General features: G+C 45.9%; 1 protein-coding gene and 1 pseudogene across 6 annotated transcripts; one reads left to right on the plus strand and one right to left on the minus strand.

The window, feature by feature from the left end:
- The first annotated feature begins 572 nt into the window (after positions 1–572).
- On the plus strand, positions 573–22,527 carry calcoco1a (calcium binding and coiled-coil domain 1a). Of its 5 annotated transcripts, none has more exons than XM_083641883.1 (15): positions 573–706; positions 1,857–2,021; positions 4,181–4,283; positions 6,011–6,213; positions 6,856–7,068; positions 7,282–7,430; positions 7,524–7,593; positions 8,120–8,275; positions 14,191–14,445; positions 16,130–16,255; positions 16,978–17,073; positions 18,244–18,331; positions 18,919–19,160; positions 19,859–19,950; positions 20,383–22,527. In XM_083641883.1, the coding sequence occupies exons 2-15, from the start codon at positions 1,890–1,892 to the stop codon at positions 20,408–20,410; spliced, it is 1,953 nt and encodes a 650-aa protein (XP_083498009.1). In that variant the 5' UTR covers positions 573–706; positions 1,857–1,889; the 3' UTR covers positions 20,411–22,527. The 5 variants fall into 5 exon arrangements, with proteins under 5 accessions (XP_083498009.1, XP_083498012.1, XP_083498013.1 ...); XM_083641886.1 differs by having other exon boundaries at positions 16,133–16,255; XM_083641884.1 differs by having other exon boundaries at positions 635–761.
- LOC310781582 (UDP-galactose translocator pseudogene) lies at positions 12,572–13,714 on the minus strand (annotated as a pseudogene). Its single transcript has one exon. The product of its transcript is annotated as a UDP-galactose translocator pseudogene (transcript).
- Positions 22,528–24,020: the final 1,493 nt, after the last annotated feature.

The following is a 24,020-nucleotide window of genomic DNA, read 5'->3' on the forward strand; positions in this document are numbered from 1 at the left end:
AATGTGTTAAATGGATGTGTACGGGCCACAGTCGATGCAGAGTATTTGCATTATTATGCCAAACGTGGCGCTCAACTCCTACCTTCACCCTCACCTGCTTGTTGACGTGCAGACGAATAGAGCAACTTAGCAACTTAGCATAAGTTCCTATATCAACCGAACAGTTTCAAATGAGGGGGAAAACCACGGTTAGTAGTAGGCTACACGGTTCAAACAAAATGTGCATCCTCATGGCACATCCATTTCGCAACAGCGCCACTAACTGGTTGGTTGGTTTTCTCATCGCAAATGAGGTCCTGTTTCGCCATTGGTCAGTCCTCGCGTTACAGTTGTATAACCAATAGGGCCCGGTGTGTTGAAAAGCGATTAGAAAAACAACGTAAGGAGCGGCATCGTATTACATTTAACGCGACCTCTGGCGTTCTCCTTTGTGCTTGGGGCTTGTAGTTTAAATCGCTGGATTTGACGGTAATTTTACCCACCTTGGAACCACATCTCCCACAATGCCGTGGTCCCGAAGCTGTCACGCTTGTGTGTTGTGCTTTGGTTTGTGTTATTGTTTCGGGTTAGTGGCACAGCTGAGCCCGAGGAGGAGATTCATCTTTGAATTTGTCTCGTTGTTTTGATGTTTTCTCATGGACTGTGACGACAACATCTGATAGTCACCGCTCGTTTAGGACGTTTACAGAGAAGCGAAGACTACAAGGTGAGCGACTTATCCGAGATATCTGCGCAGATGTCGTCTGCAATCAACAAAGCACGTAATTGTCTTCTCTGACGTAGATGCAGCTGCACTTTGACTAATCGCTTATTTTACCTATTTAAATAGCCACAAACTTGCCGATGGTGCCTTTGTTGTTGAGATGTTTGCTTTTAGAAGCTTGCATCAACGTGTGGTCGTGACTCGTCGCGCATGGCACACTGTCTTTTCTCAACATGTGCTACTGTTGGGCCTCAAGCCTCTCATGCTGTAACGTGAACCCTCTGACATTCTCAACACATACTAGCCTATCTGTACTTTGACAGCTTCTGTATAGACTAAATATAGTATAGACGAACTATCACTGCAAAACTATGAGTCCCTATTAGATGCAAATGATTGACTGTAGGGGATTAAACAAATATATCAAGTAAACAATAAGGTGACTTAACTATTTGTTTTGTTATTGTTATGCTGTGTGTGCGTGTATGTGGTGGAGGGGGGTATAGAATGCATATAGAATGTTTAGCTGTACATAATAGCTGAAGCATAACATGTTATTAAATGGACAGTTTGCCTATTTCTTCAACGTCATTGCATTATTAACAGATTTTCAGACACATGGGATCTGTAAAAAGAGTGAATATCTCGCACAGTAGCAAATTAATTAATCATGTTTTCTGTAGGTCACAGTGTCCCCAAGCAGTGTGGATAAGTGCAGGCCAGAACGCCTTAGAATTCATGGAGAGTGTTTGTAGCTATGCAACTTGAGCCCTACACTCCATAACGGAGACTCCAACCAGCCTACGCCGCACGCTTACACGTGACGCTGTGCGATAGGGAACGCTTGTGAGTGTGACATGACTTGAATAGTCCTAGTGACAGCCTAATATGTCATGCTGGCTATAGGCCCCCACTGTCATTGAGGTTTAGATCTTGTGGATGTCCTCTCCTCATGTGTCTGCTCAGTCAGGATATCTTCTTACACTGACGAGATATTCACAGACCCGTCGGCTCTCTCTCTCTCTCTGTGTGTTTTCTCAGCATTCACCTCTCGCCCAATTACCTCCTCTAATCATGCTTGTCAGCGTTCGCTTTGCTTTGTGGAAAATGACCCCAAATGAGTTTGTTTACTGTCTTGTCTCGTCTCCCATAGGTGCAAAAGAGCCGGCCATTGTTTAGCGTTGCCATGGAAACGGCTTGGCAGGTGGAGTTCAGGAACGTGGGCTGCAGCTACTTCCCTCAGAGCAGAGTTGATTGCCACTACACTCTGAGCTCGCTGCACACCTGGGCCAGCAACGACTGGGTTGGCCTCTTCAAGGTACAGATACAGTCGAGCACGTTACTTCTGGTGACGTGGGGGTGGGGGTGCGTGCGTGGGTCCGTGGGGGGAAAGGGGAGGATTTCCCCCCACGCTGACCCATTGAACACCTGAATGTATTGTCAACCTGATGACTGTCACTAGGGTTGTAGTACTCAAGTCCAGGGCCGTTTCTCAATAAGGGTTCTTGTGTGTTCTTGTGTCCCTGTGAAACATCATCAGTCGCAGACCAAGTTCTGTTCCAATGCAAAGTTCACATTTCGCCAAGAACGCTTAAAATTCCCGGATGTGTTCTCGACACGCCCACTTTACCGAGGATGCTCTGGTTGGTGACTTGTGTCAACTTGGCAAGGCACGTATCCCAGCATTAATTTCGGCATAAGCGGAGGCAGAATGCAGCAGAGAAGCTCCGGGAACTTTTTTACAATTTAAAGTTTTATTTCATCACTAAATTAATTTCTGATGACTTTTGATGCCTACAAGCAGGGTGGCAGGTTTCAATAAGTGCCATTTTACGAACATTTCTGGCGAAAAATGGCAAAAAAAGCTCCAGAGCACAATTAGCTGCATCTAAATCAGCTGAGTTTTTTATTTGTGTAGTACGTGCAGGCGGCCTCTGCGCTGGTATGTCAACAGCGTTATGTATGTACAACTTATGTGTGCTTGTGACCTAGCAAGTTCATTCTTCCAAGAACGCCTAGCAAGAATGTTCTCCCCAAGAACACAAGAACAAGAACGCATTCTTGGTATTGAGAAACGGCCCTGGTAACATGTGGGTGGGTGGGTGGGTCCGTGGGGGGAAACGGGAGGATTTCCCCCACGCTGACCCATTGGCCACGTGTCTATGACGAGAGAACACCTGAATGTATTGTTAACCTGATGACTGTCACTAGGGTTGTAGTACTCGAGTCCAGGACTTGGACTTGACCACTGATGACTCAGACAGACTCGGAAGTTGAGGACTCAGATTTGTTAATTGATAAAGCCTTTTTTGTTGTTGTTACTTTTGTTAGTTTTTTTGTAATAGGCCCTAATAATATGCAATACAATATTGATAGCTATATTCATATTGTGACATTATTCAATGCAAGGGCAGGCACGTGTGTGTTCCACCTACATGCAGATTCACGCTCATGTTCAGTAACTCAGGTAATGGGGACTCGACTCAGACTCTTCTTTGGTGACTTGGACTCTTGACTGGAACATCTTGGACTGGAGACTCTACTCAGACTCGAAATATAGTGACTCGACTATAGGGCTGTCCCTGACTCACAATTCTGTCGGTCCAATCAGATTTGACTGTTCAATACGGATATTCTACTATTCTTTTTTTGCTTTTTTTAATAAGAATATCTGTCAATCAGAAAATCCATTGGCTGACGGCACGGTGGCTCAGTGGTTAGCACTGTTGCCTCACAGCAAGAAGGTCCCGGGGTTCAAACCCCGGTCCGTCCCAGGTTCCTTTCTGTGTGGAGTCTGCATGTTCTCCCCGTGTTCGTGTGGGTTACCTTCGGGGTGCTCCGGTTTCCTCCCACCATCAAAGACATGTATGTTAGGGTTAATACTCCTGTCAGTGCCCCTGACCAAGGCAATTGCAAAAGAACTGGAGTTGGTCCCGGGCGCTGCACTGCGGCTGCCCACTGCTCCTAGTTCTAGGAAGGTTCCTAGTAGAGGATGGGTCAAATGCAGAGGATGAATTTCCCCATGGGGATAAATAAAGGATAACTTATAACTTACATTGGCATGAGCTTGTTTGATTAGTTTTTTAATTGGGACTTGGTTTTACGGTATACTATACACCAAAATAGGCTATATATCACAATCTATTGGGAGAAACCAAACAATTCTAAGTAAAATCAGACATTCATCACCCCCATATAGCCGGAATGGAATGATCCTTGGTTCATTCATATCCACATTTTTCAACTGTAAGATTGGCAGTCGAATCAGCCTCCTTCGAACGAATCGTCGATTATTTGGAGTCAGCCCTAGACTCGACTACAACACAAAATCAAATAAATCATTTGTACAGTATGTGATGTGTCCAAGTGCAACACAACAGTGCGTGTGTGTGTGTGTGTGTGTGTGTGTGTGTGTGTGTGTGTGTGTGTGTGTGTGTGTGTGTGTGTGTGTGTGTGTGTGTGTGTCAACCTCCTCAGGTGGGATGGTCATCAGTGAGGGACTACCACACGTTCGTTTGGGCACTGGCCCCGGCCGACTACCAGGAGGGCACAGATGTCAACTGCTGCGTCCACTTCCAGGGTACTACCCCGCGCTTTGTAATTGTATTTTATTTCCCATAGTTGAAATCCATAAAAGTACTCTGCTCAGGTCTGCACATAAAACCTTCAGCTGACGATTGATCTTTTCGCAAATTGAATTACTCTGTTGTGGAGAAGGCTTGCGACTGGTGTATATCGAGTAGAGAAGGGTTTATTGTGAAGAGTTATTTGTATCACAAAGAGTATTTCCTACCGGAGGGAAAAAAGGAAGAAGAACACTGCTTTTGAAATAGACAAAGTTCCCTCTTGTTCGCTCTCTTTTCTCACAGAGAATCTTAATCAGTCCGTGTCGTGGCTCCAATCAATTTCTTTAGTAAGCGCGGTCAGGTTGAGTAATGAGAATGAGGAAGACAATGGCTCAAAGCTACTGCTACTGACCCGGAGAATACAGTGGACACTCGTGTCTAACTGTCCTGCCTGTGTCAGCGTCAGCTGATCAGCCTGACTGGGAGGGGGGAGGGGCTTGATGCACGTGCAGCAGGTGTGGCATTGACCTCTGCCAGACTGATTGATCACTTACTTAAACATATTGCCGCTGTCAGTCTCCAAGCGCAGCAAAACAAGTGTAAAGAAAGCGCTGATGGTTCCTCATCACCAGTGATGTAGTGATCAAAGGAGAAGGTTGCCTACACGCTGTGACCTAAGCTGGTGTCATGTGACCTAAGCTGGTGTCATGTGACCCAAGCTGGTGTCATGGGTTACAATACGGCTCGTAACCGCTTTGTCGTTTTGTCATCTGCACTCCTGTCTATCTCCCATCTTGCCTTTGACTTCACTTGAAGGAGAGTAAGTCATCCAAAGATTAGGCTAATCTATGAACTTCTGCGTGTGATGAGGAGGATGAAGAAGACATCTTTATCAGAATCGTGTTTTTATTTTCTAAAAACAACAACAAAAATGCATTTAAATTAGACGTGACTATCACTATTCAGGCCGTGTGTCCATATAGCTTCTTTTTCTGACAGTTAAACGCCAGAAGTACGCTGGGGAGCGCTGATCTCAGCGCACAATATGCAACGAAGCAGTCTGAAAGTGACGTTAGTGCAGTGTGGTAGCTAGCTTGATAGCTGACAGCTAACATTAGCTAACAACACACATACAGTGATTTAGCTAAACTCTCACCAGAAATATTGTGTCTAGCCAATGTGCTCCCACAATTGAGCATTTCTGTCTCTGTTGTGATAGTTTCTCCATAATATGATTAGTTGCCAGAAAGGGAGCACCCGACACCAGCGTCTTTCTGAAAAGTTAAAATATTTTGAGCTGGAAGCGCTGGGAGCCGGCGCACAAAAACGCCGGAGCGCTGTGAAAATAGACGCTGGGCGCAGCGCACTTTCTCTAGACGTCCGTGTGCACCCGCATATGCTCTCTCCTCATTGGAAACAACTGAAAAAAGATGCTGGAGCTGATGAAAAGGAGCTAGATGGACACACGGCCTTACTGTCCAAATTACTATTGGTCATATCAATAAGATTTATTTTATATTCATGCAAAAATGTGATGAGCTCTTCCAAATGTAGAGGTAGGTAAATGTAACTATAGGTGCACATACTTACCCTCACCTTCATTCTTGCTTGAAACCATGTACAGCATAATGGCAAAGATAAGGCAGCGTACAAATGAAAATAGGACAACTATAATAACACTACATTACCCAGCTCTGCAAATGAATGCTAGCAATATGGACTCTGCTCTCCTTCCCACCAGCCTCCTACCTGCCCAAGTCCAGCTCCCAGGACTATCAGTTTGTGTACATCGATGGTAAAGGGGAAGTGTGCTCTCGCAGCTCCAGCTTCACCTTCTGCGCCCCCAAGCCACTGGAGGATCTGGTCACTCTGGAGGAGGGGCCCCATGGAGAGGAAGGAGGAACAGACATGCTGCTGGTCGTACCCAGGGCCGAACTGCTGCAGGTGGGCATACATAGACTCAGTTCTCAGTCTCTATGCACTTTGCACTCAACTAGAGACTGAAAACCTTCTTCACACTTTCACTGTTAAAACTGGGTGGAAACAATTTGAGAGTAAAAAAAAACTGCATCGCAAGTCGTGTGCTTGTAGACGGATAAAATGGAATCAAATAAATTAATGTAACGTTGCTCAGGGCAACAACCTTTTTCAAAGTTTTGAAAAGCTCTCTCTGTGTTACTCGCTGTAACTCCAGTTTGTTTCACTATGGAGGATAATTAATGGGGGGGGGGGGCATAATTTCCGGTAACCTCAAAAAGGAGCGTAGGTTTTTAGTGTCCGTTTTTGCCGCTGTTCAAACGACTGCTTTTGACAAGTTCCCAGACATTGGTAGGCAGACAGAGATCTCCAATTGTCTGGGAGCCGCGAGGACTTCAGGTGGGCACAACAAATAAAGAAAAGATTGAAGAGATCAGGTAGCAAGTGAGTCTATTATGCGACTCCATTCAATTTGGCAAAATGAATGAGCGCTGTTAATAAATATGCTGGGAAATCAATACTGTTGTTTACTACCGGTACAAAGAAAATATGAGAGCACGATGATATATTCCTCCACCGTGTGCCTGCCTCTCCTCCCGTCTCCGTCAGACTCGCCTGCAGGAATGTCTGCAGGAGCGGGCGGAGCTGCTGCGGGTCCAGCAGGCAGCGAGCAGGCAGAAGGACCGGGAGAGGGACGAGTACAAGCGGGCGCAGGACGCCTGGGACAGAGGGCGCAAAGAGCTGGAGAGCGCCATCGCCAGGCTGCAGGAAGAGCTGCAGCAGAGTCGAGAGGAGGTGGAGGATATGGAGAGGAAGCAAAAGGTACAGTATGGTTGGGGGAGAGGATCGTTTAATTAGCCTATGGTCCAATTGTATCCTGTTATTTTTAATACTCTGAATTCCAAATAACAGTAACAAAAAGTGAATTTACATTTTCATTTCTGGGTATCTTAGTCTCTGTTGTTATGAGCCGGAACATTAAACTCTTCTTATTAATCCTAAAATTCGGGCCCTAAAAATCCTCTGGTCTGTTAGGAGGTGCAGGATGCGGGTGAGTCCCTGGCCCGAGAGAGAAGCGCCTTATTGGCTGCAAGGGAGGCAACCGAACAGCGAATCAGAGAGCTGGAGGATGACATCAAAACCTTGACACTGAGAGCTGTGGAGAGAGAGACCGAGTTGGAGAGGTTTGACATTGTCATTTCTTGACGTTTTGATTCGTTATTCTTACATGGGTGCTGCTCTTTCTGTTGACTTCTGCTAATCCAGTCTGTGTGCAGGATGAAGGAACGGGCTAAGAGGGCAGCAGCTCAGAGGAAAGAGGAGGAGAGCGACAGAAAGAGCCTGCAGGTACCTTATGTCTAAGATGAAGGCATATCCCTGATACATTTAACCATATATACTGTATATCTCCATATACCGTACTGTATCTCCATATCCTTTCAAAAAAATTAGAATATCATGGAAAACAGTTTTTTCCATAATTCCTTTCAAAAAGTGAAACTTTCATAGATTATAGATTCATTACAAACGAAGTGAAATATTTCTAGGCTTTATTTGTTTCATTTTTCATAATTTTGGCCTACAGCTCCAGAAAACCCCCAAAACAGTATTTCAAGAAATTAGAATAGTGTGAAGAAAATCAGCAGTTACTTCTCAGTTATGACTGACTCCAGCCTCAGTCCAGTCCCTCCGAATCTCTGTCAAAATTTTGAATCGTCTTTGCTTGACAATCCGCTGAAGCCCACCGTCATCCATGGTATTTCCATGATATTCATATTTTTTGGAAAGGATCTGTATATATCTCCATATATCTTTTTTCCTTCTAAATCTTCTCTAACTTTTCCCATCTTGTTCACTCATTCTTTCCTCTCAGACCAAGCTGGAACAGACGGAGGGCGAGCTCCGGAGTCTGTCTAAAGAGTTCCAGGGTCTCAGAAGTTCCCTGGCCCAGAGAGACACCAGTGCCTTGCAGCTTCAGAACACCATCACAACCCTCACCCAGAAACTCACCACTGCCCACAGGAAAGAGGTCAGACACCTGTTTGGGAATTAGAGGGGAAAGGGGTGAAAAGGAGGAATGGAGATTCAGTTTTAAAGCCTGGGACACACCAGGGCTACGACAAAGAACTAGCTAGCGCCAACGAAGGCCGACTGTCGGGGCCAAAAAGTTGCACTTGAACACACCGCCTGTGTAAGACCTAATACCGCATTCATGACAACGTTCATGTTCACGCTGCACCTCCCGCTCGGGGTGGGGGAAACCTGTTGTTAGCATTGTAGCTACCTACTAGCTAACAATGTTAACCGAACATGCTGAATGCTGAATTTCACACGGAGGGAAACACAGATGACACAAACACATATTACATAATTAAGACATACATGTTTGTGTGTAAAACGTTAACAAATGTCTTTATAATAATTCTGTGATTACCATTAACCGTACAAGTCGCCATTTTGATGTGGCTGTGACGTCAACTCGGACAAAGTGGAGCTCTGGATGATACCCCGAATTTCCGAGCTGTAATTCCGGCCTGGACGACCGTTCAGTTCACTTTTTACAGGTCGGAACCCATTTTTTCCGGCGGTCCGAGTTGTCTTGAACGGGGTATCAGACTGGATATACAAACCAGATAGACCTAAGACTGGATATACAAACCAGATAGATCTAAGACTGGATATACAAACCAGATAGACCTAAGACTGGATATACAAACCAGATAGACCTAAGACTGGATATACAAACCAGATAGACCTAAGACTGGATATACAAACCAGATATACCTAAGACTGGATATACAAACCAGATAGACCTAAGACTGGATATACAAACCAGATATACCTAAGACTGGATATACAAACCAGATATACCTAAGACTGGATATACAAGCCAGATAGACGTAAGACTGGATATACAAACCAGATACAGGAAACAAAGCAGCGTTTGCCTAACATCTTCACGCCACTCACTCACCACTTAAGGAGCGTTCACACCGAGATATTTATTTTTCGCTCTGTCGCTCAAGTCAACCCTTTGGAATCGCTCTGTCGCTCTGTTTAAATCGCTCATCAACAGGCACACGAAATGACGGACATGTGGGGGATATAACGTTACGCAATGTCATGCTGTTTGTCCACTACGAGCCACCGTCATTGTTTACAAGCTAAGCCTATCAGCGTGCTCCTAATGCGAGCTGCATACCGGTAGTACAGACTTCACTTCATGTCAGCTGTCAGCCTGTCAATGCGGTTTGTTGCCACACAATAAACCAGCGGTTTGTTCCAAGCCAGAGTGATCCTTGACTCGCTCTCACACAGCAGCCAATCAGCATTGAACAGCGAGCGACTGATGCCAGCGTATTTTCGCTCGAGTTGGAATATTTCATCTTGAGCGACGAGCGTATTTTCTCCCTGTCGCTCTGTCTCTGCCGCTCGGACGCCCATCGATTATTCTCCCAGGCGAATATACGCTCAATCGCTCATTTGCATTGACTTTGTATGTAAACTCGACGCCAGCGACCAACTTTAATAGGTCGGTGTGAACGCCCCTTTAGTGACTGTGTCCACAGGAAACGTATTTTTCAAATCAGAATGCTTTGGATTTCATGTCCAGAGCGACACGGCGCACGGAGCGTTTTTGTTTTTGCTTTGTTTTTCCTGCCGTTTGCGTGGCCCAGCTCAGTCATGTGAGGGGACTCACACAGTGTATGCAAATTAAGACCTCGGTCTAACATACCTGTGAGCGGAGCCCCGCCTCCTTTTGCAGTGACATTAACGAGCAGCGTGCTTTTCCTCCAAATGTTCAACTTTTTTCAGCTTGAGACGCCCAGAGCGCTCTGCCCAAAAACACTGGCCGCCAAGAGCGCTGAAACGCCAGGTGTGGTCGTTGAAAGAGGAGCGCTCCTAGCGCGTCCTCACCACAGAGAATGAAGAGCAGAAAGGCGCTGGCTTCTCAAATGACCCTTGCCTGCTCTTTTGCTTTTGAGGAAGAAGAAAGGAAGAGGAGAAACTGGCAACCGCACTAAATGACTGATGTCATACAAGAGGCTTTTCCAAAGGCCACGTCGTCGTGGCAACATAAATGTTTGTGTTTTGGAATGATCACGTGATCAGATGAGATGAAGTTGAAACATGAAAAGAACGTATTGTGCGCGTTCTCACTGACTGCCCGACGCCGATCCAACATGTTCGATTCGGCTGAAAAAGCCGCCGACGAGAGCCCACTGTGCGGGACACAGCGCCAAAACGAGGCCGACAGACGCTCACCGACGGCCCAGACATCGGCGAGCGCCTTGGCGTGTCTGTGCTTTAAAGATGTTGACTGATAGTTAAAGCTGCGCTAGGCATCTTCGCACGTTACTGGGAGCCACTATGGCGGTAAAATATAAACTTCAATACACAGATCATGTGACGCGATATCAGTAGCTGTAACTAGACACGGCATGTTCATGTTTATTGTCAATGTGCGCACCTCTGCGCATATGAGCTGAGTGCAATGTGGCAAGGAGAACGTCAAAGAGGAAATTTGGATGACATTTTATTTGGAACTTAATCTTTTCTTTTATGAGGTCTATTTGTTTTACTAGTTTTCTACAAGTATGTTTCTATTTCATTTTAGTGTGAGTGAATGGGTTTAGATATTGCGACCCAAATCGTACAGTGATGTGGGAATAAAAACGACGCACAGCAGATCGTATATTAGAGCTACTCATGTGATCAATCAATAGGCTATTATGGCTCGCAATATAGAGCGGTGCGTAATGGCTGTGCCTAACGATAAATGGGCTGCTTTGGCTGTTGCCAATACAGTATAAACTAAGGAAAGAATCAGATTATCTTCAGTATGGGCACTTCTCCATCTAGTGACGACGTGAAACTTAAGAGCGAAATACAAACGGACCCCTCTGCAGCAGTGAGCGAGCACGCTGATTTTCTGTATGCTAGAAATTTTATGCTAGAAAAAAATTACTCCTTTGATTATCAAGAGCGGTTTTCTGGAGCTCCCTCTCTCTCTATGGCTCTGGCCACTATAACTCCGTTCATGGACGTCGGCAGACATCATGGCAGACAAGCCATGCCCTAAGCGCACCCCCCAAGTTTTAAGTTGATCGGACAAACGGTTCTCGAGATAAACCGCTTTTTGTGTTTGCCAGTAGGTGGTGCTATGCCGAGTCTGTGTGTGTGGGGTGGGGCGTGGCGTGGTATCGGTCGGCCGGGCTGGCCCTTTCACTCTCTCTTTAATTCGAATTCTGTCAACAGCAAATCAGATTCCTTTGTTTCCCTCTCCTTAATTCGAATTCTGCCAACAGCCAATCAGATTCCTTTGTTTCACTCTCCCTAACCCTAGCCTGGAGCTGTTTCCACCACTTCTGGACCTGGGGGCGTAAACCAAGGAGCCCCTCTCTCTCTCTCTCTCACGCACACACTTGAGAGAGAACGGCTATCAATAATTCTATAGTGCTAACAGAGAGCGTCCACAGCAGTTTAGTAAAGGCTTATCACTGTGAATGAGCACACACACAGACACACACACACAGACACAGGCAAAATCTCCATAGAGACAGCCCCCCCTTTTCCAAATCCAGATATTGTCCCCCCCCCCCTTTTTCCCGGCAAAAATTGTGGACATGAGCCGACATGACTGTCTTTCAGAGGCTGTAGCAGGCTCCTTTTTAAACCTAGATTTAAATGAATAATAGCATATGAAACTAGAAGACCTAAGGCATCCATTGGTACCAACCATGTCATGCTAGCTTGTCGGGAAGGGAGCGAAATAATGCTCCAAATGTAAGCTACATTTTGGCGAGGGAAAAACGGCATGGCCATTTTCAAAGGGGACCCTTGACCTCTCACCCCAAGATATCTGAATGAGAATAGGTTCTATGGGTCACGAGTCTCCTCTTTACAGAGAGCCCCACTTTATGCTAATCTCATGCAAAAACAAAAACGTATGTTTTGCAAATGCAGTTTTTGCATGAAGTATACATGTCTTATTTTTGCCTATTGTATTTGAATATTTCTGCATTTCTGGAGACCCTAAACAGTCTTGGAATTGCATGAATTTGCTATGACTGTAAAGCTGAGACTATTGTGGATTCAAGGAGCCCAATTGAGCCCAAATGTGTTTCATTTGTTTATTAAAAATGATCCAGATTAGCTGCTGCCTGGATGACAGCTCGTCTTCCTGGGGTCCAAGACAGAAACACATGACATGACAGGCAATCATTCAAATACAAAAACACAAGGTAAAAGAACAGGAGAAAGAACAAAAAGGTCAGGGTTATTGTGTCCCGCCCACTTTCTCAAACCAAAGTTACGCCCTTGCTCATTTCACCCTGACTGCCTCCATCCCCTCTCCTCCGTCTGTCTTGCTGCCGTGGCGACGAAAGACAACAGGGGGCAGGCTGTACATGCAGACGGCGCCGATCACAAGCCCCGCCCCCGCCATAAATACAAGGTCGACCTGGAAGCGAAACAGGTAGACGGACGTGACCGTGGACACGACGATGGAGACGGAGCAGGCGAAGCCCTTCAGGATGTTGTCGGCGTACTTCACCACCATGGCCACCAGGAGGCCGCCGAGCGCCCGGTTGAAGATGACGCACCACACCATGGGCGTGTAGCCAAACAGGAAGCCGCGCTCGGCCACGGCCGGCCCGTCGTTCCACCACAGGGCGAGCCCGCCCAGCACCGTGCCAAAGATGGCCAGCTGCAAATTCCTCACCCACACAGAGGTTGAGCCTCCCTTTAGGATCTGCTCAAAGTAAACGCCGGCGAAGCCCGACGACAGGCAGCTGATCGCCACGGCAACCAGCCCCACCGAGTAGCTCTGGCTGGAGCTGTGCAGCACCGACGCCTCCTTGTTCCCGCCTTCCCCAGACTTTGAAGAAGACACTGTGTGTTGATCTGCATCAAATGAAGACTCCCCCTCCTGCTGCTGCATCTGGACCACAGCCACACCGGCACACAGCAGCAGCAGAGACGCCCACTGAACTCTGGACAGAGTCTTCCTCAACATCAACACACTGAACAACGCTGTGGTCAGGATCCTCAGCTGGTACGTGACCTGGAAGGTGGCAGCAGGCAGGTTGGAGATGGCGACATACAGCAGGTTGTTCTGCAGAGTGTAGAGGAGAGACGGCACGGCCATCTTCAACGTGTCTCTGTACTGAAACAATACGGAGTCCACGAGGAAGGAGGCCGTCTCCCTCACGTCGCATCTCCTCTGCAGCGTGATGACGAGCAGGCAGGTCACGACCTTCAGGACCTCGCCCGTGACGACGGCGGAGGTGAGGAAGAAGAGGTCGCCGGGCAGCGTGCGCACGTATCTCACGCTGAGGATGAGCGAGGTGTTCTGTAGCACCAGCACCGCCAGGCTGATGTACTTCAGCCAACTGTTCACGTCACTCTCTGTCTCCAAGCTCACTGCCTTCTCCTCCCCGGCCAGGCCCTTGCATCCCGCGGCCATGTTGAGCTGTCAACTGTTTAGAGTAGTAAACGCCTATAATAAGGCATCACTGGTGACAGCAGTGATGACATCACAGTTGCTTGAGTGACAATAGGGCGTATTCCGACCGACACTCCCCAATCGGCATCCACAATTCTATGACATCATCAGTGATGTCATAGACATTGTGACATCATCAGTGATATCATAGACATTGTGACGATCAATGACATCATCAGTGATGTCATAGACATTGTGACATCATCAGTGATATCATAGACATTGTGACGATCAACGGTTTTGTTTTTTTTGCACATCCATGACAAAAATACACAAATTCATAAAATCCACTGCAATACAGTCCAAGCTCATGCTAAAACTGCTATAAAACAAAATGTATAATTTTACATTTTCGAATTAAACTTTTTTTTTAATAAAGGAGATTAGAAATTGTATACTGTACCCAATAACAGCCTCCTTTGTTGATTTCTGCTCAGATGGAGGGTGAGGCAGCCCAGAAGGAGATGCGGGGCCTGCGGGAGCGCCTGGTGGCTAGTGAGCGTACTGCGGAGGGCTTGAAGGGGGATCTGAGTGTGATGGTGGCCCACAGGGACCACGCACAGGCGCAACTGCATCAGGCTCGCCTGCAGGCCGCACAGCTCACCCTGCAGCTGGCAGACTCCAGTCTGGCCCTGAGAGAAGGCAGAGCGCAGTGGGCCCAGGAGAGACAGACTCTGCACCACACTGCTGAGGTACTACTGCATTGCTACAATACACATGGTCACTGCAGGGTATCCGCAGGCTCTTGAAAAGTATTAAAAGTTGATAAATCAATTTAGGGAAAATTAAGGCCCTTAAAGAGTATTACAAAGCCCTAATTGCCATTTGAGAGGTATTCAATTTGTAGCTATTGTGCTCATTGTGTTAATTGAGCATATATCGCCTCATATCGATCGCAGACCCCTGAATTGAATCGATATGGTATCGTGGCAGACTTTGTCATAGCAGCACATATTGTATCATTGTCCAAAGAATCTACATCATATCGTATCGTGATGAAACTTTACACCCCTATCTCTGATGTGATGAAAGTGGCGTTGAGCTCTTAAAATATATTTAAAAGGTCTTAAAAGGTGTTGAATTTAACTTCAGGATTCCTGCATATAGCCTGTCAACTGAAATGGCAATTTAACTTGTATTCCTGCCTTGAAAAGTGGAGAATTGATCCTAAAGATGAGCTAATTGACCCTTTTTATGTTTGTAAACAGTGATTACGTATTTTGTGGGCAGAGCTGTACTGGTTGTAGAAAGTGACAGCTAGCAGTTCAGCTGTCGTAAAAATATGGAAGATCCGGACGCCTCCTCCACGTATTTTAAAGCTTTGCCAGCAACATACCGTTATCTTACACAAATAAACGAACTCTTTCACTGGGGTGAGGTTTCCTGACCCGTACTCACTGTCAGGATGGGTCTAGGATCCAACTACATTGCCAAAGGTGCAGTGCCGGACATCGTCATAATTCCTAGTGGGGAAAGTCCAGCATCTCTACGGCACAAGTCGTCTTTTCCCCATATCCCGGGGATCTCTCTCGTTTCGGCTTCACTAGCTTCCTCACAGTTTCCGTTACCGCGATGCGTGCGCAACTAGCCCTGTGACGTGCACTCCAAATGAGTAGGCAGAGGTTTTCAAAGTGGGAGGCCGGCCTCCCTAGGGGGAGAGGGGGGGGGGGGGGGCAGTTTCAGGGGAGGCTCAGTGAATGGAAGTGAAAAAATAGTACATTGGTTATTAAAAGGAGATCTCATAGAATAGCCTAATGTGTGTGATTTGGTTAAAGAGATATAGTAGTTTTGGGGGATTTGACAGTTTTCTCGACTTTCCCAGAGTCATAAACAAATAAATGCCTTCAGACAGACCTTTATGTGTATTTGGTGTATTCTGAAGTATATCAAACAGTAATATCAGACTATCTTGGCTCAATTGTTGAGTGTCTATGGGATCAAATAACATAATCATGATCCCATAGGCATCCAGGAATTGAGCGATGGGGGCTCTTTTTCCCCAATCTTTGTCTGAGGAGAGGCCCACAGTCTCAGACTTTGAAAACCCCTGAGCTAATGGAAATGGCACGTGTAACTTTAGGAAGGTGCAAGAGGTAATGCTGTGAATAGCTTTGCCCTACGACCCCTCGCTGTCTCAGTCTCTGTGAGTTATGTATATGCAAGCCCTTATTTATTTTTCTACTCAACATTTGACGCTTTGAAGATGAAATGTTCCCACACTTCCCACAGATTAACACACCATGCTAATCTGTTAGCTACGATGTGGAAGAGCAGTTTTTTGTGTGCAGCGCAAAACCAATTGTGTGCACATGACATTGACCTGGCTGACTGAAGGGAATATGGAATATATTTAGCATGTGCGTGTTCCCACGGCAGAAGGACCGCGATCGTCTGGAGACACTAAACACGGAGATGCAGAGGATGGAGGAGAGGCTGCAGGAGGAGAGGATGGAGAGAGAGAAGGTGGAAGTGGAGCTTGGAAGAGAAAAAGACTGCAACCGGGTAAGAGTGACGCTCCTCCATAGACTACTGCAGTGCAGTATTTCTTTGCATAGAGGGCAATTAAGTCAAAAGCATATTTGAATTTGCTACAATATATCCAGTACCATGTAATTTAACTTGATGGGTGGATGCGTGATCATCCTTGGTGAAGAGTGAAAAATGAAACTATTTGACTGCATCCAAACTATAAAGTTTAATTTGGTGGGATTCATATATCATTTTGTACCTATTAAATTATTTGTACCAAATCTCTTCCTAATAACGATTAAGACATGAGGAATCCACATAAATGGTCAGAGTCCAGCCACAGACCCTCCCCCAAAACCCACCCCAATCCCACTCAAATGACCACTGTACAACATCAGTTGTCTGTGTTTGATCAAAAGCATTAATCTGGACCCTGGAACATTGCTTCTCCATATGTGATGTATGATCATTGAATATGGTGACCCTATTTCCTCCGCCATCCAAATGAATGAGTCAGTGAAGTTGTTAACCTTATATTTCATTATATCATGTGACTGTAACCATTTCTGAGGATTGGAGGATGATGTGCTGGAATTGAAGACAGACGAGATCATGTTAAATAAAGTCTTATTGGTTTTTAACCACAGGAACCCTTTCAGAGGAAGCTGAGATGGTAGGTAGGTGCACATACCGTGTTTCTTTGAGAAGGAATGACCTGGTTCTGAAAGCATTGTTCTCTGGCACCTGGCCTGCAGGTCCAGTTGAGTGAAACCCGCAGGGAGCTCCAGGAGCTGAAGGCCAGTCTGAGGGTCGCCCAAAAAGAGAAGGAGCAGCTGCTCGCTGAGAAGCAGGTCAGAAACACTTGTTGTCCGTCCAGTCACAGCCAGGGAGAAACTACTTTACTAACTGCTTTGAGAGAAACTTTGCCAAGAAAATAAGGGAATGATATAAGAGTTTTTGACATCGATTATATATATATATAGAGAGAGAGAGTAAAGTCTCGTCTCGAGGAATGGAGGACGATAGCGTTTCATTGGTAATGCACACACAGTCACACGCATGATGTATTCCCGCACACTCACCGGCGCATCCACAGTTTAAGATACGTCTGGAAATTAAAATGAATTCATTTCCTCATTGGCGAGACTTTGGCAAGCTATGGAGAGAGCGGCTCGAAACACGCACAAGCCGGTAATGCACGCACGCACACACACACAGACACATGCACACACAGCACGGATGGGCGCGCGCACGGACGTACACACGGGTCGGACATGCACAAAACTGCACCGCTTCTTGCCACACCTGGGTGTGATTTTTATTAGTCTATATTGCCTTTTTTTATTATTTATTTATTTATTTATTTTTCCATTGTTTTACACTATCAAGACTCCCTCCATATGTGTTCATTTTTGTATTTGTGTATATTTGTGTATACATGTATTTAAGTTATGCATAGCCAATCTTCCAACGTTCAAACTGCATTCTACCGTTATTGGAATAATAAATGAACTTCCTGATTGGGCTTAGAGTTTTGAGTGCCCCTGCCCTTGATGTTCCTGCTCTTCTTGGGTTCTTTCCGGCCACAACCATCACCAAAGTTGCCAACTAACCTCCAGCATATGAGATCATCTATGTTTTAACAACAGAATATAGCATTGCATTTTAACACACCGAAACCAGTGGGGGTATTCTAACAGGCATACCGCGAGAGGATGTAAATCAAACCAAGATATTTTATTGTGTAGTGAACAGTAGTAATGATATTTATAAATTATCAAATGTTTTATTTATACATCTATATTGTCTGCGTTTTGCCTTCAGGGAAGAGGACGTTATGAGGGCTATGAGGGTCATGGCTGCTGCGGCCATGATCAAAGTGTGTGTGTGTGTGTGTGTGTGTGTGTGTGTGTGTGTGTGTGTGTGTGTGTGCGTGTGCGTGTGTGTCCGTGTCCGTGTGTGTGTGTGTGCGTGCGTGTGCCCCCGTGTGTGTGATCTGACAGCTGTGTTTTCCACTACAGGAGTTGATGGAGTACATGTGTCAGCTGGAGCAGAAGATGGGAACAGTGGCCACTGCCAAGTGGAGCACTGCCCCAATTGCCTCTACAGGTGATTGGAGTCACACATTAATCTATGTTCCTACACATGTTCCTAATAAAACTGTGAGCTATCATTCAGTTCAGGAGCAACACTGGAGAAGGTTCAAGCCCACCTGGGTTATGGGCGAGTGAGTCAAGCTGTGCTCTGAAGAGAACTGTCTAGGGCTTTCACAGACTAGTCAACTCTCAAAACCACTAGTCGACACTGACATTAGTTGACTAATCGTTCATCTGTGGTTCTAGGAATAAACGAAAGAAAGGAAGATGAATTGAACATAGATCTGTTTGAACAATCATTCTCTGCCTTGTTAAATAAACAGAATTTAAGGTATTTAGAGATGGAAAGACTTGTCAGAGCCAATCAGGACTCCGCTATTTCACATACCTCCAGGTTGGTCCCGCCTACATTAGTTAACCCTTTACCGGCTGTTTTTGAGACCTTTTTCGACAACAATCGATCATTTTTATTGGGTGAAAAAAACACGATACATCTTCCTTGTCACTAATCCACTACTTTTTTGGGAGTGATCAATGATGACTACTAAAACTCAGTAGTCGTGAAAACGTCTCTCTTTTGTCGTTGCTCGTGTTTGGCAGGGCGCCCCGACAGCCCGTTGTCCGACTCGGAGGACGAGAACCCGGAGGCGTTGCAGCCGCTTCGGCCCTCCAGACCTCTGGGTCACTACAGCCTGTGCGACGGCCCGCCTGACTCCCTGCTCCTCAGCACTCCTCCTCCTCCTCCCACCTCCCCGCGAGGCCTCGTGGTCATCAACCAGCCCGCGTCCTTCTGCTCGCCGCACCAGGCCGGCGGCGACACGCTCGCACACAGCTCCGACTCGGTAAGGCAACGCTATCGCAGCCATTCGGCGTCATCATCACCGGGTGTAATTATTATATGCGATAGTGAAAATGAGCTATGTCTTCGTGCTGATAGCCGGTTCTACAACCGGCCCTGGATCATTTCATACAGACATTATCGGCTCAAAGCAATTAGGCCGCTACTTATTAAACTGTAATGGCCTTCAGAAAGATGTGTGTGAGCAGTGTTGGGAGGGTTACTTTTCCAACGTATTCCACTACAGATTACTGAATACATGCCCTCAAATGTCATTTGTAACGTTTTCCATTAGATCAATCACTCAATTGACTTTGGATTACTTTTGGAATACAAAATCTCTTGGTGAGCCCATTTGTCTGGGTCACTGGGAATGTAGTTAACACTTGTTTTAGGCCTACAGTACATGGATGGATTACTGACCGGGCCAACCGGCCACCAGGGGGACGCCCAAGAGCTCAGCTTGTTGCACATTTTTAAATCCGTTTATGAATTTTAGCGCAAATAAAACAAAAACAAACAAAGTAATTCCTTCAAGTCATGTATTTTTAAAGACACTAACCTTACTCAGAATACCACCAATTTGAACTGTAACTGTAACGGAATACAGTTACTCATATTTTGTATTTGAAATGGATATATTTCCGTCCCCGACCCCGTGTGTGAGCGTATTTTTGCGTGTTCCCGTTTCCCCGTGTTTAGGAGGAGGAATCGGATCTGCTTCCACGCGGAAGGCACGGCTCCGGGGAGGAAACGGCACTTTTGCTGCCCGAGCACACGGACGCCGTCCTCAGGTATAGACCCAACACAGGCTTCACGCATACCCACAACGAGCCCCCGACGCTCGCTAACGCACACACAGACACATGCGAGGCGTTATTTACGGGCGACAGGGCGAGTATGGCTGGAAGATGGAAGTTTTGAATGTGCGGTCGTAAAAGAAGTTGAGGCGGGGTGAGGCGGTGGGGGGGAGAGCTGTGCGAGACGGAGCCGGGGCGTGGGAGGGGCCGAGATGGGAGGACAAGGGGAAAGATAAGTTGACAGCGAGCTGTAGCAGTGATTTAGCTGAGGGGTGTAGCGCAGTCACGGGCCAATTTTCAGCGTCATTAAAGCTCTCGCTCTCCCACTCACCCGCTCTTTCATCCTCAACCCTCTCTCTACCAGAGTGTGTTTCTTCTTCAGTTGTTGCGCGCACACCCACATTTCTGCTCTCTGTCTTCCTCCAGTGATCTGGCCGACACCTCTCTATGGTAACCCGGTGGACGTCCAGCCCCGCATGCAGTAGCAGGTCACGGCTTGGTCATGAGGAGAAGACGTGGAAGAGTCGATGCGGTTTCCACGTTACAATCACTAACAAGCACAGTATACAGTACAACTCGCACACTACACTGACAAAACATGTTAATATGCAATTTACATTGTATCTCCTGTGATCCTCGGTTTATCCCTTCTCCACTTGTTTTGTTGTCGTTCCCTAGATGTTGTGTTATTATTAGGGAGGACAGAATGCTGGTGGTGACAGGTCAACACCATGTTTATGACTGACATAAGACTGTTGCACAGTTGGAAACGGGCGGACTTTTAAGTACGGGCTGTTTGAAAGTTCACACGCTCCCGCAGAATGATTTCTGTTGAATCATTGCTATGTCGAGAGCTTTACGACGGCTGTTATGTCGTTTTTATGACAATTGTGATTAGGAGTCATGACAGGCACTGTAATGATGATGTTTTGTGCGGGCCCGTCTCCGCGGGAAATCATGGCAAAACTCTCGTCGAACATTAAATCCTCCATAGCAGCTTTGAACACGGTTGATGAGACCGTAAAGCGATGACACGACATTAAGTTAGACTTATAATGCAGTAATGTAGGCCTATAACGTTATGTTTCTCCTCCTTTTCTTCAGAACTGAGATTTTGATATGCACTTTCTGTTACGCGTTAGCTATCGTTTGTTGTTATACCGATATGCAGGTAAGGAGCGGATGGAGAAGCGTTGTAAGATGGACATGAAGTTGAAGGAAAAGTGATCAGATGATGTTGAAGGTTTACTAAGATAGATGCTAGATGCAACTTGCTACTTCAGTAACCGTATATTATAAAGCTATTGCTCTCATATGCTTTTAACTATAGGTCAACTGCAATATTTACGTGTTATTGATCTTATCTTACAGAAGATTGAAATGAAACGCTAATTTACTTACTGGTCTTTTGGATATTTAGCATTGTCCCTTATTACAGTTTGTCATGTACAGGGACTCGCTCTCCTTCACATTAATGCAGTTCTAAATTTGTGCCTAGAATAATGGAATAAGAGTCTAATTTTATCTATAGATCCTGACATCATGACATCATGATCCTGACAACATGACATCATGATCCTGACATCATGGCATCATGACTCATGATCCTGACATCATGACGTGGTGTTGATATTTCCCCCCAGCCTATTTCCAGGCAATTTACTGCCTGAAAAATATCGCTGCCTACCTTTGAATCAATACTATATGCATTTTTCATGATTTTCTATTTATAATTAACTTGAGTTATACCGCAATGAAACTATATTCAGGTTTAGTTTGAAATCAGTTTTCCGGCTAATGTTTGCGCAACGTGTGATAAATGACGATTAAAAACGTTTGGCTAAGAATTTGCTCGACACTTTGAAGCTTGATTTATATATCTGCTGTATTTGCACCCACTTTTTACTATAGAAGAGTTTTTAGATGAAAAGTTGATATACGGTTGCTTATGTCAGTTGTGTCCTTTCGCCTTTATCACAATCATTACCATATTGTGTGCTGTTGTTTACCTGTATTTTATATAAACTTTTTTTTTCTGCTTGAAAATAGTCACTTTGACTCTTAACGTTTCAAATTTGGAGTTATATCGTTGCGAGATATCGGTGCTAATGAAAGGGTCTAATACCAGCATGTGGATTTTAAAGTTTATGAATGAATTTTACTTGGGCAACCTCAGCAGGGACAGGAATATTAGATCATTGAGGATTTTTTTCCCAGCAGGTTTTGTAGTAACTGTCTTTATAACCTCTCCTTCACCCTGTGTGGCTAAAGGTGTGGCTGGTCTAGCAGTAGATGTTGGTTCATCTAGAAGTGGGAATGTTTTGGAGGAACCTGGTATTTGTACCCAGAAGTTAGCACACGACACATTTCTCTCTCCATCCTCATATTTGTGGTTGTTGTAATTTGCTTTGATGTCTTGAGGAAAGGATTATTTCTGTTGTTCCACTGAGAGCTCCAGTATGAGTGCTCCTTGACAGGACCATTTTTCACATTGCAATAAAACTCCAGTGGTTTTGGCTTGTTTTGAAGTTTTGTTTGTGAAGGTTATCCTACATCCATGTATTTTCATATTAGTCATGTAAAAGGGGTTTGGGCGGGGCGGGTTCTCTATAATAAAACGGTTTATGTATCCATTATTGAGTCTAATGTGTCTTTTTTTGGCCAAAGATCATAGTAATATTTTGATCCTCTCATGACATTTCACTGGCAATTAACTGTGCCATTTCTTTCCCCACATCTATATAGCCCATTCCCTTTTGGCTCATTGCCTGTTTCAGATACATATCTCATTCTGGATTTTTCTCTCCCCACACTCACCTTTGACTCTCCTGCAGTCCCCTCAGGGGCTGACCACCACCCCCCATCATCTTCATCCTATACCTTCTGCAGCAGTCCCCTCAGGGGCTGACCACCACCACCACCACCCCATCATCTTCATCCTATACCCTCCTCACCCCTCCAGCACTTTCCCTCTCTCCCCCTTTTAAGCTCTCTTCCTACCCCTCGACCACACTCCCTCCATCTTAAGTCTGGGGTGACGATAGCTAATTATAAAATCAATGATGCCGGGCTGCCTAGTTTACAGCCCCCTCTAAAACCTTAACTGGGAAATCACTGTGGGATTGATGACTCCCTCTCTCTTTATCTCTTTTAATTAGAAATGTAAAAGATATGAAGACCCACAGGCCAGAACACATCTCCTCGTTTTTATGACCCCCGACGCCTGCCTGCCTTCCACCCACCAGCCCTCGCCCCCCTAACCCAAATCACCCCTTCCCTCTACCTGGCCTTGTTTATTCCCTCTCTCCCTGCCAGGCACACCCTCCATTCCCCCACAGCCTTGTCTGTGATACCTTTACTCCTTCCTTCATCACTTTCTCCATTACCCTTTCTTTAAGATCGCCCGCCGCCGCCTATGCCTCTCTTCTCGGAGACAGAGGAAGGTGTTAAATTTATGGTCTTTGCACCTAAAAAAAAAAAACGTTTCTCACCTTCCCCCTCACCTTCCCGTCCTCTCCTCCCTCGAACGATTCCCAACTCTCCGCGGATTCACTGCATAATGTAACGAAATGACGAACGTGTCCCCTTTGTCTGCTCTGATCCAAACCCACCCGTAAGTGATACAGTATTTCACATGATGACCCTGCTCTCTAAGCACGCAGCATATGACACACGCCCCGTTTGGGTCTCTCACATAGCTCCAGGTCCACATAGAGACAGAACCTGCAGGTTTTGATCACATCAGGTCATATACGCTCCACCATTCCTCCTGTGTTTATCGCAGCCCCTTGGCCCGGGACCTTCCTCCTCCTCCCTATAACTGCTGCCAGGAGCACTTGTGTGTTCGCTGAGCTTCATCGTCCCGAGCGCTCTCAGAGGGACCAGAACCTCTGCTGCTGCCCCGTTACCTCTCCTCTCTGGCAGCGTGTAGTAGCCATGCAGTTTGCCCCCGTGTTCAGGTTCACACAGAGCAAACTCAGTGAATGTGAAGGTGCCGTCTCTCTCCGGATTACAATATTCAAATGGGTTTCTTGGGTATGCTGCACTCATGACCTACCTTTTAT

This window comes from Poromitra crassiceps (genome assembly GCF_964638095.1).
Source record: "Poromitra crassiceps genome assembly, chromosome: 8".
NCBI lineage: Eukaryota > Metazoa > Chordata > Actinopteri > Beryciformes > Melamphaidae > Poromitra > Poromitra crassiceps.

Excerpts from the sequence above, each read along its gene's own strand:
- calcoco1a (XM_083641883.1), top strand. The coding sequence starts at position 1,890 with ATGGAAACGGCTTGGCAGGTGGAGTTCAGGAACGTGGGCTGCAGCTAC. Across the intron at positions 14,446-16,129 it reads CTCTGCACCACACTGCTGAG|AAGGACCGCGATCGTCTGGA; the intron begins GTACTACTGCAT and ends TTCCCACGGCAG. Across the intron at positions 16,256-16,977 it reads GAGAAAAAGACTGCAACCGG|GTCCAGTTGAGTGAAACCCG; the intron begins GTAAGAGTGACG and ends CCTGGCCTGCAG.